Source organism: Schistocerca nitens, chromosome 3, assembly GCF_023898315.1.
Source record: "Schistocerca nitens isolate TAMUIC-IGC-003100 chromosome 3, iqSchNite1.1, whole genome shotgun sequence".
Lineage (NCBI taxonomy): Eukaryota > Metazoa > Arthropoda > Insecta > Orthoptera > Acrididae > Schistocerca > Schistocerca nitens.
The window spans coordinates 633,694,153-633,712,014 of NC_064616.1; the positions used below are offsets into that span (position 1 = coordinate 633,694,153).

At 41.5% G+C, this 17,862-nt stretch overlaps 1 protein-coding gene across 2 annotated transcripts in view; it reads right to left on the reverse strand.

Moving 5' to 3' along the window:
* The window catches only part of LOC126248583 (mitogen-activated protein kinase kinase kinase 1-like), a 182,594-nt gene that overhangs the window by 125,814 nt on the left and 38,918 nt on the right, over positions 1–17,862 (reverse strand). For both annotated transcript variants that reach the window (XM_049949690.1, XM_049949691.1), the window contains exons 5-7: positions 11,005–11,064; positions 6,729–6,830; positions 944–994 (exon numbers count right to left, since the gene is read on the reverse strand). In XM_049949690.1, the coding sequence (XP_049805647.1) occupies positions 944–994; positions 6,729–6,830; positions 11,005–11,064 (213 nt within the window). The remainder of the gene's footprint in view (positions 1–943; positions 995–6,728; positions 6,831–11,004; positions 11,065–17,862) is intronic.

The window sequence follows — 17,862 nt, forward strand, 5'->3', positions numbered from 1 at the left end:
TACGCTATGATTTCAACTACACACAAGGTGATTCAAAAGTCATATCCCGTATAAGAAATAGGGCGAAACGCACCCATCAACAAACTTTCAGGTCCGATAGTATGGACAAAAACGAGAAAAAATGTCTAGTAAACATTGGCTCTAAAATGCATACCTTAAGAGCTATGAGCACTTCTCATCTTCAATACTTTGAAACAAATCTCTTCCACAGCAAGCTCTTTGATTTCCATGTTTTGAGAGGTGCTAGTATTGAGCAAAACAAGAAAAAAATGTCCAGAAAGCAAGGGCTCTAACATGCATACCTTAAGAGCTACAAGCATTTGGTCAGCAGCGGAGATGCGTTTCAGAGTGTCAAAGACAAACAAGGGCTCATAGCTCGTAAGGTATGTATTTTAGAGCCCATGTTTACTAGATATTTTTTTCTTGCTTTGGTCCATATTACCACCTCCAAAAGTTTGTTAGTGGAGATTTGCTTCACTCTATTTGTCCTATGGGGCATGACTTTTGAATAATCCTGTACAACAAAGAGGATGAGCTACATCCTTAGAACCAATATGCATTCTGCAATTGTCATTTGTTTATGAAATTGTGGTTCTACACCAATGAAGGGAAGTTTTTAAATACAGTATCTGTGGTTAAAATTGTTGAACGAGAGAAAACTGCCAACTTATCTGTTGTATACATAGGACTTTTGCACACCCAAGTAACAACAAAAATTAAACACACGGAGTTGCAAAAGCACAGCAGTAGCTATTAAACAATTGTTGACAGCAGCTTCTCCAACAGGTAACAATGTGTTCAAATCAAGAGCGATACAGCAGACAATATTTTTTTGCCAATAAACTGCCTCACATTATTCTTTTTTAAGTAAGGTATTTTAAACTATGAGAAATCTATTATATTCTGTTTTCTTTTGGAAGAAAGTACAATAGGTTTGACTTACACCATGCGTTTCCGGGGGATGCTTTGCTTTTGGTGATGGTTGCTTCATCATCTAAAATAAAGAACAGTTTCTTTTAGCAACCATAAAATACAAGCACTATGCTTATCACTCTAGTGTCATTTTCACTGTACCACAGTCAGTGAAAAGTAAATGAATTTATGTTTGGTCAAACACATTCACAACAGGATGACTGTAGGCTTTAATGGACCAATTGTCAATAAACATAACAACATAAAAAAGACGCCAGGACAGCTTGTAATAACATTAGTTTCTATGAGTGCAGGGACACAGAATGGCATCATCTGAATTCAAAACACAATGTTACATTTTCTTCCAAAGGTCTCACTAAAATCCAATCATGTTGGACTGATCATGAATCTACTATCCTTCAACCGGTCCCTAGAGTTGAAATATTTTTTTGCCAGTAATCCTTCTGACAACAATAAAGCAAAGGCTAATGTGAAACCTTGATTCTCCCGGTTCATACATTCATAAAACTGTAAATCCCCCATCCTATATGTCTACATCTACATCTGCATCTACATCTACACCTATACCCCGCAAGACACCCAAGAGTGTGTGGCGGAGGGCACTTTACGTGCCACTGTCATTACCTCCCTTTTCTGTTCCAGTTGCGTATGGTTCGCGGGAAGAATGACTGTCTGAAAGCCTCCGTGCGCGCTCGAATCTCTCTAATTTTACATTCGTGATCTCCTCGGAAGGTATAAGTAGGGGGAAGCAATATATTCGATACCTCATCCAGAAACGCACCCTCTCGAAACCTGGCGAGCAAGCTACACCACGATGCAGAGCACCTCTCTTGCAGAGTCTGCCACTTGAGTTTGCTAAACATCTCCGTAACGCTATCACGGTTACCAAATAACCCTGTGACGAAACGCGCCGCTCTTCTTTGGATCTTCTCTATCTCCTCCGTCAACCCGATCTGGTACGAATCCCACACTGTTGAGCAATACTCAAGTATAGGTCGAACGAGTGTTTTGTAAGCCACCTCCTTTGTTGATGGACTACAATTTCTAAGGACTCTCCCAATGAATCTCAACCTGGTACCCACCTTACCAACAATTAATTTTATATGATCATTCCACTTCAAATCGTTCCGCACGCATACTCCCAGATATTTTACAGAAGTAACTGCTACCAGTGTTTGTTCTGCTATCATATAATCATACAATAAAGGATCCTTCTTGCTATGTATTCGCAATACATTACATCTGTCTATGTTACGGGTCAGTTGCCACTCCCTGCACCAAGTGCCTATCTGCTGCAGATCTTCCTGCATTTCGCTACAATTTTCTAATGCTGCAACTTCTCTGTATACTACAGCATCATCCGCGAAAAGCCGCATGGAACTCCCAACACTATCTACTAGGTCATTTATATATATTGTGAAAAGCAATGGTCCCATAACACTCCCCTGTGGCACGCCAGAGGTTACTTTAACGTCTGTAGATGTCTCTCCATTGATAACAACATGCTGTGTTCTGTTTGCTAAAAACTCTTCAATCCAGCCACAAAGCTGGTCTGATATTCCGTAGGCTCTTACTTTGTTTATCAGGTGACAGTGCGGAACTGTATCGAATGCCTTCCGGAAGTCAAGGAAAATAGCATCTACCTGGGAGCCTGTATCTAATATTTTCTGGGTCTCATGAACAAATAAAGCGAGCTGGGTCTCACACGATCACTGTTTTTCGGAATCCATGTTGATTCCTACAGAGTAGATTCTGGGTTTCCAAAAACGACATGATACTCGAGCAAAAAACATGTTCTAAAATTCTACAACAGATCGACGTCAGAGATATAGGTCTATAGTTTTGCGCATCTGCTCGACGACCCTTCTTGAAGACTGGGACTACCTGTGGTCTTTTCCAATCATTTGGAACCTTCCGTTCCTCTAGAGACTTGTGGTACACGGCTGTCAGAAGGGGAGCAAGTTCTTTCGCGTACTCTGTGTAGAAACGAATTGGTATCCCGTCAGGTCCAGTGGACTTTCCTCCGTTGAGTGATTCCAGTTGCTTTTCTATTCCTTGGACACTTATTTCGATGTCAGCCATTTTTTCGTTTGTGCGAGGATTTAGAGAAGGAACTGCAGTGCAGTCTTCCTCTGTGAAACAGCTTTGGAAAAAGGTGCTTAGTATTTCAGCTTTACGCGTGTCATCCTCTGTTTCAATGCTATCATCATCCCGGGGTGTCTGGATATGCTGTTTCAAGCCACTTACTGATTTAACCTAAGACCAGAACTTCCTAGGATTTTCTGTCAAGTCGGTACATAGAATTTTACTTTCGAATTCACTGAACGCTTCACGCATAGCACTCCTTACGCTAACTTTGACATCGTTTAGGTTCTGTTTGTCTGAGAGGTTTTGGCTGCGTTTAAACTTGGAGTGAAGCTCTCTTTGCTTTCACAGTAGTTTCCTAACTTTGTTGTTGAACCACGGTGGGTTTTTCCTGACCCTCACAGTTTTACTCGGCACTTACCTGTCTAAAACGCATTTTACAATTGCCTTAAACTTTTCCCATAAACACTCAACATTGTCAGTGTCGGAACAGAAATTTTCGTTTTGATCTGTTAGGTAGTCTGAAATCTGCCTTCTATTACTCTTGCTAAACAGATAAACCTTCCTCCCTTTTTTTACATTCCTACTAACTTCCATATTCAGGGATGCTGCAACGGCCTTATGATCACTGATTCCCTGTTCTGCACTTACAGAGTTGAAAAGTTCAGGTCTGTTTGTTATCAGTAGGTCCAAGATGTTATCTCCACGAGTCGGTTCTCTATTTAATTGCTCGAGGTAATTTTCGGATAGTGCACTCAGTATAATGTCACTCGATGCTCTGTCCCTACCACCCGTCCTAAACATCTGAGTGTCCCAGTCTATATCTGGTAAATTGAAATCTCCACCTAAGACTATAATATGCTGAGAAAATTTATGTGCAATGTATTCCAAATTTTCTCTCAGTTGTTCTGCCACTAATGCTGCTGAGTCGGGAGGTCGGTAAAAGGAGCCAATTATTAACCTAGCTCAGTTATTGAGTGTAACCTCCACCCATAAAATTTCACAGGAACTATCCACTTCTACTACACTACAGGACAAACTACTACTAACAGCGACAAACACGCCACCACCGGTTGCATGCAATCTATCCTTTCTAAACACCGTCTGTGCCTTTGTAAAAATTTCGGCTGAATTTATCTCTGGCTTCAGCCAGCTTTCTGTACATATAACGATTTCAGCTTCGGTGCTTTCTATCAGTGCTTGAAGCTCCGGAACTTTACCAATGCAGCTTCGACAGTTTACAATTACAATACCGATTGCTGCTGGGTCCCCGCATGTCCTGACTTTGCCCCGCACCCTTTGAGGCTGTTGCCCTTTCTGTACTTGCCCGAGGCCATCTAACCTAAAAAACAGCACAGTCCACGCCACACAACCCCTGCTACCCGTGTAGCCGCTTGCTGTGTGTTGTGGCTGCTTTCCAGGAATCCATTATTTCTAACCTGGCCTCATCTTCCTTTCATAGGGCCCTTCACAAACACACAAACCTCTTAATGGAAGAAAGGACAGCCAACCACAATGCTAAAAAGTACCATGATTTGGTCATCTACCCTGTGAACAAAGACTCCATAGCTGTCATGGTGAATTACAGTGATTACCTGACAGATGATACCTGCCAACTGTCTATCTGTTCAACATCAAGCCCTGCAACAGTGGACCAATCCCAGAAATCCATCACAATCTCCAACACCTTCTTAAATTTCTAGGTCCACCCAGCACCTGTTCCCCAAACCCTCTTCCTCCTTATCCTACTTCCACAGAATCACCTTCGATATGCTTCTAACCTAATTATCCTGGACACTACACTGTAGCTAATAACTGTGTTCCCACAGAAAAAAATCTCAGTTCTAGTTGACCAACATTTGAAACTTATTACCTGAATTCTAACTTAAAATTTTAAGGACATTAACCACTTCCTTCATCATCTCTCTACCACCTCCAACTCATCACCATCTGCATCCCTGGTTGTCACTGTCGATGCCACCTGCCTCGCTGCCACCTCTTCCAATGTCCTGGCCACTCCAAACCCATCACTTCATTCCTTATACAGTTGATCAACTATGTCATTTTCCATTATTACTTCTCCTTTGAGATGAAGATATTTAAACAAATTCACAGCACAGCAATGGGTACCTGCATGGTGCTCTCATACACCAACCTGTCTGTAAGATACACAGAGGAAACCCTTCATATCAACTAAGATTCTACACCCTTTATCTGGTTCAGGTCCACTGTAATATTTTCAATATCTGGACTCAGGGACAAGATACTATAATCATTCCTCCATAACCTCAATATCTCTACTCTCAATTTCACCTTGCCTTCTTCACCTCAGCACGCCACCTTACTTGACACTGGCCTACACTCCTCCGGCGGCTCCATAAAAATCTCCATCCACATAAAGCTCACCATCAACAGTACCTCTACTGTGATAGTTGTCCCCCCTTCCACACTAAAAAGTGTCTTCCATATAATATATACATCCATGGAATGCACTGTCTGTAGAGACAAACAATCCTTTGCCCAATATGTCAGAGGGACAGGAAAAAAATTGTTTCATTTTATGGTCAAATTCTGTGATATTTTTAGTCAGTTCCAGTGCTATTTTTGCCAATTTTACTATATCTTGTCAATTTTGGTGCTTTTTCCACATTTTGGTGACTTTTTCCAATTTTGTTGCTATTTTTTGCTGATTTTGGTGTTAGTGGTTTTTTGTCAATTTTGGTACTATTATTTGACAGATTTGGTGCTTTTTTCCAATTTTGGTGTTTTTTTTTTCAATTTCATTGTTTTTTCAAGTTTTGGTACTTTTTTTCCAATTTTTGTGCTATTTTTGTCACCACATTGTAGCCAGTTATGGAGGAAATGAACTGTTACTTTAAGATTATACACAAACCTCAGTCTTGATGAAATAGGAAGTTAAAAAGAAATTTCAACATCCATTAACTATCAGCACATATACTGGCAAACTGCCATCCTCAGACTCATAACATTTTTATATGAGAAATTGACAAATTTCATGATACTTTGTAAAAATTACCGATTTTGCAATATTTTGTAAAAACAGTAGTAAAAACCATCAATTTCACGTTATTGTTTTCACGAAATTTTCCTGTCTTTACTTATAGATCTTGCTAAGGACTTCACAGTCAATAACTATCATGAAACCCTAGTACACCAACAGATCGCCAATGCCACAACCATGCAAGCTGCTGACTCTCCAACCACCTTCACCACCATCCCTCCATTACCCAGAATGACCACAGACTGAACAACTTTACATGGTTCTTTGTTCCAATTTTGACCAGTACTAATTATGGGACACATTTTTAAAGACTCTATATATTACCACTGCGAATAAAATTGTGTACCAGATTTTTAATAAATTAATAAAAAATAAAAATCTAAGTATGGAATGCAGTTTTTAATTCACTACATCTCTCTTAGTTTCATCATATCACCTAAATGTCGGTATCCAGTAACTGGAAAACTAATTGTTGTTAACTAATATAGCTACTAAGTAATAACTTCCATTGTTTCAGAGAACATAACAAATACTCTAAATACTCTATCAATTTACACACAATCTAACTATTGACTGAGGAAAGAGTTCTTAGTTGGTAAAAGTTGAATGCACTGTGAAATTCTGGTGAGTTATATTATTGTATTCAGCCATTTTAACAATTACTAAAGGTCTCTTTGTGATCACAGACCGGTGCTCGAAGACTCGGAGACAGCTGGCGGAGAGAACTGTATCGCCACCTCACAGGTGGAGTTTGATAGTGCTTTGATTCTGCTGCTGTAGGGCCTGGGATCTGAAACAATATATTGCATGTTAAATTCACATCAGAAAAATGAAACAAATGTCCTGTTTAAAACACACACACACACACACACACACACACACACACACACACACACACACACACACGTGACTACTACCGCCGGCCACTCCGGCCAGACTGCAACAGAAATGCATTGAATAGGAGCAACAATCTGGGGCAGGACAGGAAAGGGAAAAGTATGGCAATGTACAGATGCAGGAAGAAGAATTGGCGCTGCAGGGTAGAGCATGCAGGGATTAGAGGTGGCAGGACAGAGCTGACAGACACAGCATCGGAAGGCTGTAGGGGAGGGAGATGAGGGAGAAAAAAAACAGGGAGCAGGAAGGAGAGGAGTAGAGAAGGGGAAACGACCAGTGGATACACCAGCAGAGAGCAGTGCAGAATGAGCGTGAAGGGAGGCGAATTATGAGGAGATGATAGAACAGAGGCGGTGGAAACATTTGGGTGGAGGGTGTTGGGTCAGTAGGTTACCATAGGCTGAGCTTGGGGTGGTTTAGGGAACTGAGAATGTGTTGTAAGGAAAACTCCCAGCTGTGCAGTTCAGCAAAAGTCGGTGGTGGAGGTGAGGGTTCACATGGCCTAGGTTGTGAAGCTCCATCCAGCCACCTCTAGTCCCCAACACTTTGCCAGGCAGCACTGATTCCTCTTCCCTCACCCATACCCTGCTAACCCTTCCCCTTCCCTGCTCCAATTCAGACTGTTACTCCTGCTCAATGCAATTCTGTTGTGGATTGACTGGAAGTAGCGGTCGTGTGTGTGAGGTGCGCTTGCTTGTGTGAATGTGTGTGCACTTCTCTTTTCTGAAGAAGGCTTTGGCTGAAAGTTTATTTGTAACAATCTTTTCATCATGCCTGTCTGCAGTTCAACATGTCATTTTTACAGTAAGTAGCAATGCATCCCTTTCATAGTATTGTTGACATTCCAACCTGAACTTTCCATTGTTTAACTTATCTGAAAGCATTTCAGCTTTCACACAACAATAACTTTTCTTATGCAAATGCACTGAAACAAAGTACAACCTGTCACTCTGACACTACCCTGCATATACATATTACATCTGTATGTCGTCCAATTTCAGTATACAAAACTGTGCATGTTAGACCTTGAAACTTCCTGGCAGATTAAAACTGTGTGCTGGGCTGAGACTCGAACTCGGGACCTTTGCCTTTCGCGGGCAAGTGCTCTACCAACTGAGCAAACCAAGCACGACTCACGCTCCGTCCTAACAGCTTTACTTCTGCCAGTACCTCGTTTCCTACCTTCCAAACTTTACAGAAGCTCTCCTTAGACCTTGTCACTAACATTAAAAGTAAAAAACATGTCCAATGACAAAGTAAACACACTATTAGTATACATCAGTGTTCAATTAAACATTCAACTATGGAATAGGTTTTGTCCAGAATAAGTGATTTCATATAACATTTAAAATTTGCTTAGTTATCTGTCAGACATTTTATATTGTTGGGAAAATGATCAAAAACTTTTGAGACTGCTCAGTAAGGTCCTTTCTGGTCCACTGCAACCTTTAGAAATGAGGAATGAAGTTTTTTTTAATGTGTGATTTTTTACAGTCATCTTCAGATCTTACATTGATGACTGCTAGTGATTTTTCTGATGTTTCAACTGAGCGAGTGGCTAGCATTGTAAAAGATTCACAATTCACTTCTGTTCATGGCAAGCCTAGCCACTTGTGTTGATGATATATTAGAAAATCCACTAAATAACCACTGGTCGAAGAACTCGAGATGAGCCACAAACAGTGGAACCCTCAGCTGAACTGTACTAAGTAAATTGTTAATAAAGTGTGACAACACTCGTGAGTATACTACTTTCTCAGATAGGTTAGAGAAAGTTTGTCAGCTATGAAACTGGACAATAATTATTACTTTTCCTGTCACCCAACTTCTAAAGAAGGTTAACACTGGCATATTTTTATCTGCCTGGAAAACTTTTCTGTGCCACATGCATTACGTCATCACTACAGAAACAACACATCTTCAGAATGTTGTTCAAAATTTCATCAGCACCATCTACATCTAGATCATACTCCGCAAGCCACCTAATGGTGTTTGGCAGAGGGTACTTTTGGTACCACTATCTTTTCCCTCCAACTCTGTTCCACTCGTGAACAGTGTGTGAGAAGAATGATTATCGGTAAGCCTCTGTATTGGCTCTAATTTCTCGAATTTTCTCCTCACGGTCAATGCGCAAGATGCATGTGGGGGGAAGTAATATGTTGTCTGACTCCTCCTGAAAAGTGCTGTCCCAAAATTTCAATAGTAAATCTCACCGTGATGCACAACGCCTCTCTTGCAACATTTGCCAGTGGAGTTTGTTTAGCATCTCCTTTACGCTCTCTCGCCAGCTAAGCAATCCCGTGACAAAACGTGCCGCTCTTTGTTGGATCTTCTCTATCTCCTCTATCAGTCCTACCTGATAGGGATCCCAGACAGATGAATAGTACTCAAGGATCGGGTGAACAAGTGCCTTATAAGCCACTTCTTTCATGGATGAGTTACAGTACCTTAAGATTCTTCTGATGGACCTGAGTCTGGTGTCTGCTTTTCCCACTATCTGTTTTATATGGTCATTCCACTTAAGGTCACTCTGTATAGTTACGCCTAGATATTTTATGTCAGACGCTGTCTCCAGCTGTTTGTCATCAATAGTGCAGCTGTAGAGTAGCGGATTCTTTTCCTATGTATGCGCAATATATTACATTTATTTACATTCAGGGTCAACTGCCAGGGCATGCACCAATCATCAATTCTCTGTAGGTTGTTCTGCAAATTCTTACTATATTCTGGCATTGCTACTTTGGTATAGACAACTGCATCAGCTGCGAATAGCCTTAAAGAGCATCCGACACATTCTACTAGTTCATTTATATATTGTAAACAGCAATGGTCCTATCATACTTCCCTTTGGTACTCCGGATATTACCTTTATATCTGTCAGTTTAGTTCTGATAAGAGCAACGTGTTGAGTTCTATCTGCAAGAAAGTCTTAAATCCAATCTCAGGTCTGCTCTGATACTCCGTAAGCTCATACTTTTTTCATTAAACGGCAATGCGGGATGGTGTCAAATGCCTTACTGAAATCAAGGAACATGGCATCAACCTGACCGCTGTTGTCCACTGTGCTGTGGATCTCATGGAAGAACAGAGTGAGCTGAGTTTCACAGGATCTCTGTTTGTGGAATCCATGTTGATTTTTATAGAGGAGATGTTCATTTTCCAACAACGTCATCATTTTTTAGCATAAAACATGTACCATAATTCTGCAAGAGATTGACGTCAATGTTACAGGTCTATAGTTGTCATACGGCCTTTCCTGTCTTACGGCCTTTCTTGAAAACAGGAATGACCTGCGCTTTTTTCCTAGTCATTAGGTACCTTTCGTTGCTCAAGTGATCTACGACAAATTACTGCTAGAGGGGAGCAAGTTCTTTTGCTTAATCTTTATAGAATCTTATAGGTATCTCAACTGGTCCTGAAGCCTTTCCACTACTAAGCGATTGTAGCTGCTTTTCAATTCCGCGATCAGTTATCTCAATATCTGCCATTTCGATGTTTGTACAACGATTGAAAGAAGGGACAATGTTATGATCTTCTGCAGTGAAACAAGTTCACAAGACCGAATTCAGTATTTCGACCTTCTCTCTGTTATCTTCCGTTTCGGTGCCAGTGTGGTCGCTGAGAGAATGTACCATATGAGTTTTCAAGAACTTTTATAACTGCATTAATTTCAGTAAAGGAGGTTAGTGCTACTGTAAGTGAATCAAATTTCTGCAGAATGAAGTTCAATCCCCTTGCTTCTTCAAGTGAACTATCTGACATGATTTTTGCCACTTTGTGAATCATGTCGTAGTATAGTCCTTCAGTTTCACTGTGGTATTATTTTGTGCACTGGCTGGTCATCTTATCTTTTTAACATTGGTGTCTCAAATGACAACTGTAAGAAATATATTTCTTTAATGAAAAAATAGCTAGCCACAGTATCAAGAAAGACACAAAACATGTACAAATGTATGCATGTTTGTCTCCACACACACACACACACACACACACACACACACACACATTGTGAATATAGTTTTATTATGTCTTCATTTCAATGAGAATGTATAACAGATTCCACTTACATCAGTATGTGGCAGTGTTTCTGGAGACGACTTCACTTTTGATGAGGAATGCTTTGTTACCTGAAATGAAACATATTTTCTTTTACCATTTGTAAAATACAATTTTTACACACACACACACACACACACACACACACACACACACAGTTTAATAACATGTTTCGACAAATGCAGAGACTTGGAGTGACATCACCTGAATTTAAAAAGCAAATTACTCCCAGCAACACATAACTTCTACATTTTAATTTCAAGTAGTTGTCACAATTATCTACACAAAACAGACATAAAAGTCACATATTACTGACGGAAATACACTCTCTTGCTAAACCATCTACTCTGAATTATACAATTTCTGTTCTGCATATTTAAGTAAGTGGGCTTATTTCACCTGAAGTGGAGACAAGAATGACGTGAGCCTTCATGGAAAAAGTATGAAATATTACATATTAGGGTTCAACACCACATCAATAACAAGGTCATTAGAGATGGATCAAAAACTTGAAATGGGTAGGAGATGGAGAACTAAATCAGCGATTTCAATGGAAACATTCCAGCATCTGCTTCAAGAAACTTAGGGAAACAACACAAAACCTAAATCAGGATGTCCAGATGGAGATTTGAACTGCTGTCCTCTTGAATAAATTCCAATGCTTAACCACCACACCACTACACTGTTTCACTGATAAGAGTGTAGAAAGAAAAAATAAGGTCAGTTGACCCTTGTACTTCACCAGAGGCTCTAAATTAGAGCACAAAGTCAATCTAAGCCCAGGCCATTACGATCCCCTGTAAGTAAATAATTGGCACAGTATGGAACACAATGACTATTCATTTACTCAGAATATTCTGCTCAGTAACAGCAGCAAATAAATAAATTATAACATTAGGATTATGCTGGAATCCACAGAGTCACTGATTTACAAAACACAACTCATGATTGTGTTTGCGCCACTCGACAACATCTTATACATGATGAGTTCAGAGTTTTGAATGCACTCCATAGAGCTTTATCTGATTTGGTGAATTTTGTTACCAAAGTAGTACACGAAACACTCTGGACACTGTCCTGCTCTGAAGGCAAAATATTGTAGATAATATCTTAACCTACAAACAGAGTATGTTTTGTACGGTTCCCTTCTTCCAAATGAAAAAATAAAGTTTAAATATAAAACTTTTTAATCTATACGAAGGTCACTCCAAAAAAAATGCACACTATTTTTGTAAAAATACAGTTTTCATTCTGCATATGTGAACGTTTTACAGCGTGTAGATGCATCCTTCTTCAAACTTAGTTCAACCTGTTCTCGTGAGTGGGGCTGTCACAGCATGTCTTCAAGACAGATGCTACACTTTACGTTCATCAGAAGCAACGTGCTGTCATAGAATTCCAGTGCTGTGAAAACGAGACAGTGGGAAACATTCACAAGAGGTTGAGAAAGGTGTATGAAGATGCTGCTGTCGATCGCAGTACAGTTAGTCGGTGGGCAAGCAGGTTACGTGATGAAAGCGGGCACGACAATATTGAGGATTGTCCTCGCAGCGGGTATACGGGCGCTGGTTCCAAGATGGCGTAAGGCAGTTGAGAGGAATGGAAATTATGTGGAGAAAAGAAAAAATTGTTCCTAAGGGATGTATCTACACACTGTAAAACTTTCAAACATGTAGAATAAAAGATGGACTTACAAAGAAAAATTGTGGGCATTTCTTTTGGAGTGACCCTCGTATACATCCACCAGTTTCGTCAAAAACTCACCAAACAGATAATTTCACTCCGTTGACTGATTTACACAACCCAGAGTTTTGGGTTCTTACCAAATTGGATAATTAGGACTAATCACAGAGGGACTTTTTTTGGCACTTTCTTTTGGCTGGATTCCCTTACTGATATATTTTCTGATATAAATATGATAGCAAAAGTTCTGGCAGAATGTAAATAATTTAGCAGTAAAGGAGGCAACTCATCAAACAGGGGAAGTGTTGAGTTGTCAACAGGCACACAAAAAGGAATGAAAGCTTTGCTAACTTTCACATGAATCTTTCACAGAGTGCGCGCATACATGCACAAGTGCGTGCATGTGCGAACCCGCCCCCCCCAAAACACACACACACACACACACACACACACACACACACACACACACACACATCGTACAGGCTGAACACTGAACACACAAAGCAAGAACTGCAATTCCGCAAATAGACTGGGGTGACGGGTTGTTTTGTATTGTCTTGGGTTGCGTGAGTAGAGGGAGAAAGGAGGTATGAGGCAGGAGGGAGGGTTGGGTCAGGTTGGCTGATACAGAGTGGCGGCAGGTATGCAGGATAGAAATGCAGGAGGGAGAGTCAGCAGACGCACAGGATAGGAATGCAACATACAGGAACTGGAGTCAGTACGCTTGTGAAGGACTGGATTGGGAAGTGGTACAGTAGAGTGTCAGGGGAGACTGTTGGGTAGAGAATGAAATCAGTTAGCAGAGACTGAGGTCAAGAGGATTATAGGAATGAAGGATGTGTTCTTTCTAAAGACAACTCCCATCTACGTAGTTCAGAAAATCTGGTGTTGGGGGAAAGGATCCACATGGCATGGGTTCTAAAGCACCTATTGAACTCTAGCATGTTGCAGCAGCTGGTTTCATCACTGGGTGGTCAACTCTGCTCTTGACCGCAGTTTGGCAGTGGCCATTCATTCTGGTGGACAGTTGGTTGGTGGTCATGCCTACATAAAATACTGTGAAGGACTAGAGTAGGATGTGTTGGGTTGAGGAATCCACACCTGCACCTACATGTATACCGTATTGTGTGGCGCACGGTACTTTGTACCACTATTAGTCATTTCTTTTCCTGTTCGACTCGCAAATAGACTGAGGGAAAAATGACTGTCTATAGGCCTCTGTACAAGCCCTAATCTCTCTTATCTTTGTGGACCTGTGCGAAACATACGTTGGGAGCAGTAGAATCGTTCTGCAGTCAGTCTCAAATGCTGGTTCCCTAAATTTTCTCAATAGTGCTCCTCGAAAAGAATGTTGCCTTACCTCCAGTGATTCCAATTTGAGTTCCCAAAGTATCATAGGGGGGTCACTGAGGGGTGTGTGTGTGTGTGTGTGTGTGTGTGTGAGGGGGGGGGGGGGGGGTTAATTCAGGGGCAAAATTCTGGGATGGGCCTATGGATCTGAGTAGGACTTATGTTGGACTTTGGGATGGGAAAACTATGGCAGATATAGTATGAGTCAGACAGGGAGGATGATTTAATCAGGGTCTGTCTTGAGGTTGCAGATGGCTTTTCTTTCTTCTGTTTGGAGATTCCTGGGAAAGAATGGTGAGGCCAAGTTGGAGGTAAGGTACTCTAGGATTGTAACCAGGAGGTCCCTAGGTGGCAGAAGGGGAGTATCTTGGTTGGCTGGTGGTACAAACTCAGAGGTGCAAGGTTCAGAGCAAGGAAGTGTATCCACTGTATGGATGGGAAGAGGAAGAGTAGGTCTCTGATAAGTCCAGCATGGGTGAACTTGGGTGTAGGACTAAACGTGAGCCCTTTGGATAGTACTGAAACTACTGTGTGATGTAGGTTTTTGGTAGATAATTTGATAACACTGTTTCGAGTTTCATGGAATGTTGGAAGGAAGATCAATAGGATGTGCCAGATGGGAAAAGTCAGCAGTGTAGGACCCAGGTGCTATACGGGGTTGATGAATAGATTTGCTGGGGTTAAGGTAGCTGTTGACGGGTAGTGATGCTCAGAGGTGGGAGTAGGATGTTAATAAATTGGATGATTTTTGGAGGTGGTGTCTGGACTGCTCTTCCATGTGTTGGAGGTGCTGGAGTTTTGATTTGGGAAATATGGTTATGAAGTTGGGATTGCACAGTAACAGCATCTCATGGAGGGAGCAGACGTGGTTCAGGGATTCCTATACCATGAAGATTTGTTTCTGTACTACCAGGTTTGTAAGGAATAGGGACTGGCAGAATCTGAAAATTTCCAGGTTGTTGTGAAAGAAGGAACGAGAGCCAGAGAAGATTTTTATGCTTAGGTCATCAGGGGAGGGGATTTTCTTTGGCTCAGGCAGCATTTAAGAAACAGATTATGGGACTAAGTTGGCTAAGTATAAGGATAGTTTTCTGAACCAATGCCTTTCTGAACTCCCACCTCTTCTCTTGCTATACCCACACCACCCGACACAACCCTGTCACCAGTCTACCTGCTAAATTGCAGCCACCAGCACAATGTAACTGCAAAGGTGCGAAGAAAGGGTGGGGGGAAGACATTTACGCACAAATATGTAAATGTTCTCTAGCTCATTAAAGGTCCCATTCTAAAGCTAGCAAAGTCTTCATTCCTTTTTGTGTGTCTGTCGACAACTTAGTGCTTCCACTTTGAGCAAGTTGCCTCCTTTACTTCTACAATTATTTGTAATACCTTTTTCTGTTTTTTGTTTCCCATAACTTCTTCAAAATAGTTGCACTATTACAGTTTAATGCTCATCCAGTATTTTATTTACACCAACAGTATGGCATCATATGGCGACAGGAAGGGCATCTGGCCACCTACTAAATTAACATGCCACATCCGATAAACCAGCAGACCCCGCAAATCGGGATTAATGCTTGGAAAAAGAGAGAGAGAGAGTATGGCACCATACAACTTTGATCTCAGTATAAGTAGCTATAAAAAACTCAGGTCTAAATCTAGAAAGTGGAATGCACATATTCTGTGCATAATAACAATGCACTTCTACTTTCTGAGTGTGACTACTGTAGATAATATGACAGTATACCCAAAGCATCATGAGAATCTGATGAGAGCAGATTGCTCAATCTGGGCTGCTAAGCAGTGGATCATCAAAAGTGAACTGACAACACAAAACAACAAGGAAAGAGGCAAGTGTAGACAGGATGGCTGATAAATTGATAAACAAAGACCAACAAGCAACTCAAAGAGAGAAAACCAGAAATGTAAAGAAGCCTAGATCAATAACCAGCAGTGTACTACCACAATAAGATGAGAGCGAAGTGAATACACAGTTTCCCTCTGTGTCATATAGCAGTCATACTTATACCACCCATGTGAGTGCTGGGTGGCTGGTGTTCTGGCCCATGATGCCATCACAGGTGACACCTAGCACTTGATGGCTATTGCTGCTCCATCTAGCAGCCAAGTCCAGCTCCGCATTTTCGGAAGGGCTTTCAAAATCAACAGGTTGGGATGATCTGAAAAGAGCATCTTTGGTCATAAGTGGCCTGGATGGCGTTTTGGTAGGCGTGCTGGGAGTGTATTTAGTGTCTCGGTACTTAAGCTTGCTGGCTGGACGGTGGAACTGCGAATGTTTGATGATGTGCTGGGTAGTGGTACATGGGCATTGTTGGCCAAGACTGCAGAGGCTGCATGGACATCCCAATCTCCTTATCTGTGGCTATTGAAATTCCTGCTGGTTGTCTTGGGCACAGGTTGTACAGGTCTGTGCAATTGTGGGACTGGTAATTGGAGGTTGCAGGGAAAGGGGGGGGGGGGGGAATGGGACATTCTGGTTCTTCGTGTAACACTGGTGGTGGTGTCAGAATGAATGGATAGAACTGGTTAGTATGGCGGTGCTCCAACCACTTTGATGTGTCAACTGAGGTGATATATCACCCATGGGTGTCAACCACTACTTCTGGTGTCCATGTGTCTTTTGTTAATTAGGAACGTGCCCAAAATTGCTGTTGTTGATGAGTATCACCCTGAGTTCTGAGCCTGGGGTTCCTGGAGTTGCCGGATGAGGAGATGGAGGAGCTCTGCTGCGCTAAGGTCCTAGATAGATGCGGTCCTATATGTGCTTGGGAAAACTGTGAACTCTGTTGTTACTGCTGTTGTTGTTAGTGGTTGTCCCATTGCTTTCAACATTTGCAGCTTAAAAGTATGAGGCTTGAACCCCGCTTTGACATTGGAAGATGAATAGAATGGAAGGCTAACAACTTGCTTTATTCTGTTTGAAGTGCTGAATTGTTCGAAAGCAATTGCCATGAACTGGGGCTCATTGTCAGACACTATAGTTCGGGGAAGCCCTCCAATCACTAGAATCTGGAGTAGTGTGATTATTGTGGCTTCGGTTATGATGGATATCACACTTACCACTTTGGAGTAAGAATCCCCAAATGGCAGCCATATACAGCCAAGAAATGTGCCTATAAAGTTCAGACAGATGCCTTCCCAAGGTTGGCGGGGCTGTGGACCAGGAGACAAAAGATTTTGGTGCCAGTAAGCATGTTATCTCACAAGAGCTTTCACCCATGACATTCCCAAGTGCCCACAACAAAAGTAATCGTGGAACACGTGGTCTTAATGTGGCCAGGATGACAACACTGTGCATACCTTCCACTGTGTCTGTTAGTAGGACATCATTAATGACTGCTAGAGAGGGGTAGATGTGAGGCAAGGTTTGGATTTTTGTTCTTGAAAATGCATATGGGCCACCTGTGGAGCATGTAGCACATGACTTATCACAGGATCAAGTTCTGGTGTATGTCTGCAATGATTCAAGCTGCTTCTATGGGAAATTCTTTCAAGGTCTGTCTCTTTTCAACATGTATGTGGAAACATAAGACTTCCTGCTGGTCAAAGGCCAGGTCTTTGCCTCCAGGAAGGCAAAATAGAGCATTTCCATTGGTGTGTTCAAGCATACTTAATTGTATGAGTGTAAGAGCTTAGGGAAATGCCCAACATTGGAGGCATTGTGCTGTTCACTCTATAAGACTGGAGTCTGACCTTAATAATGCCTTAATAAATAAAGCAGTTTATTGTCCCTGATTAATGTGAACTTTGTCCCAAATAGGAATACATGGAACTTCTTAAATGTTAACACAATTGCTAATGTATCTTTCCTCATT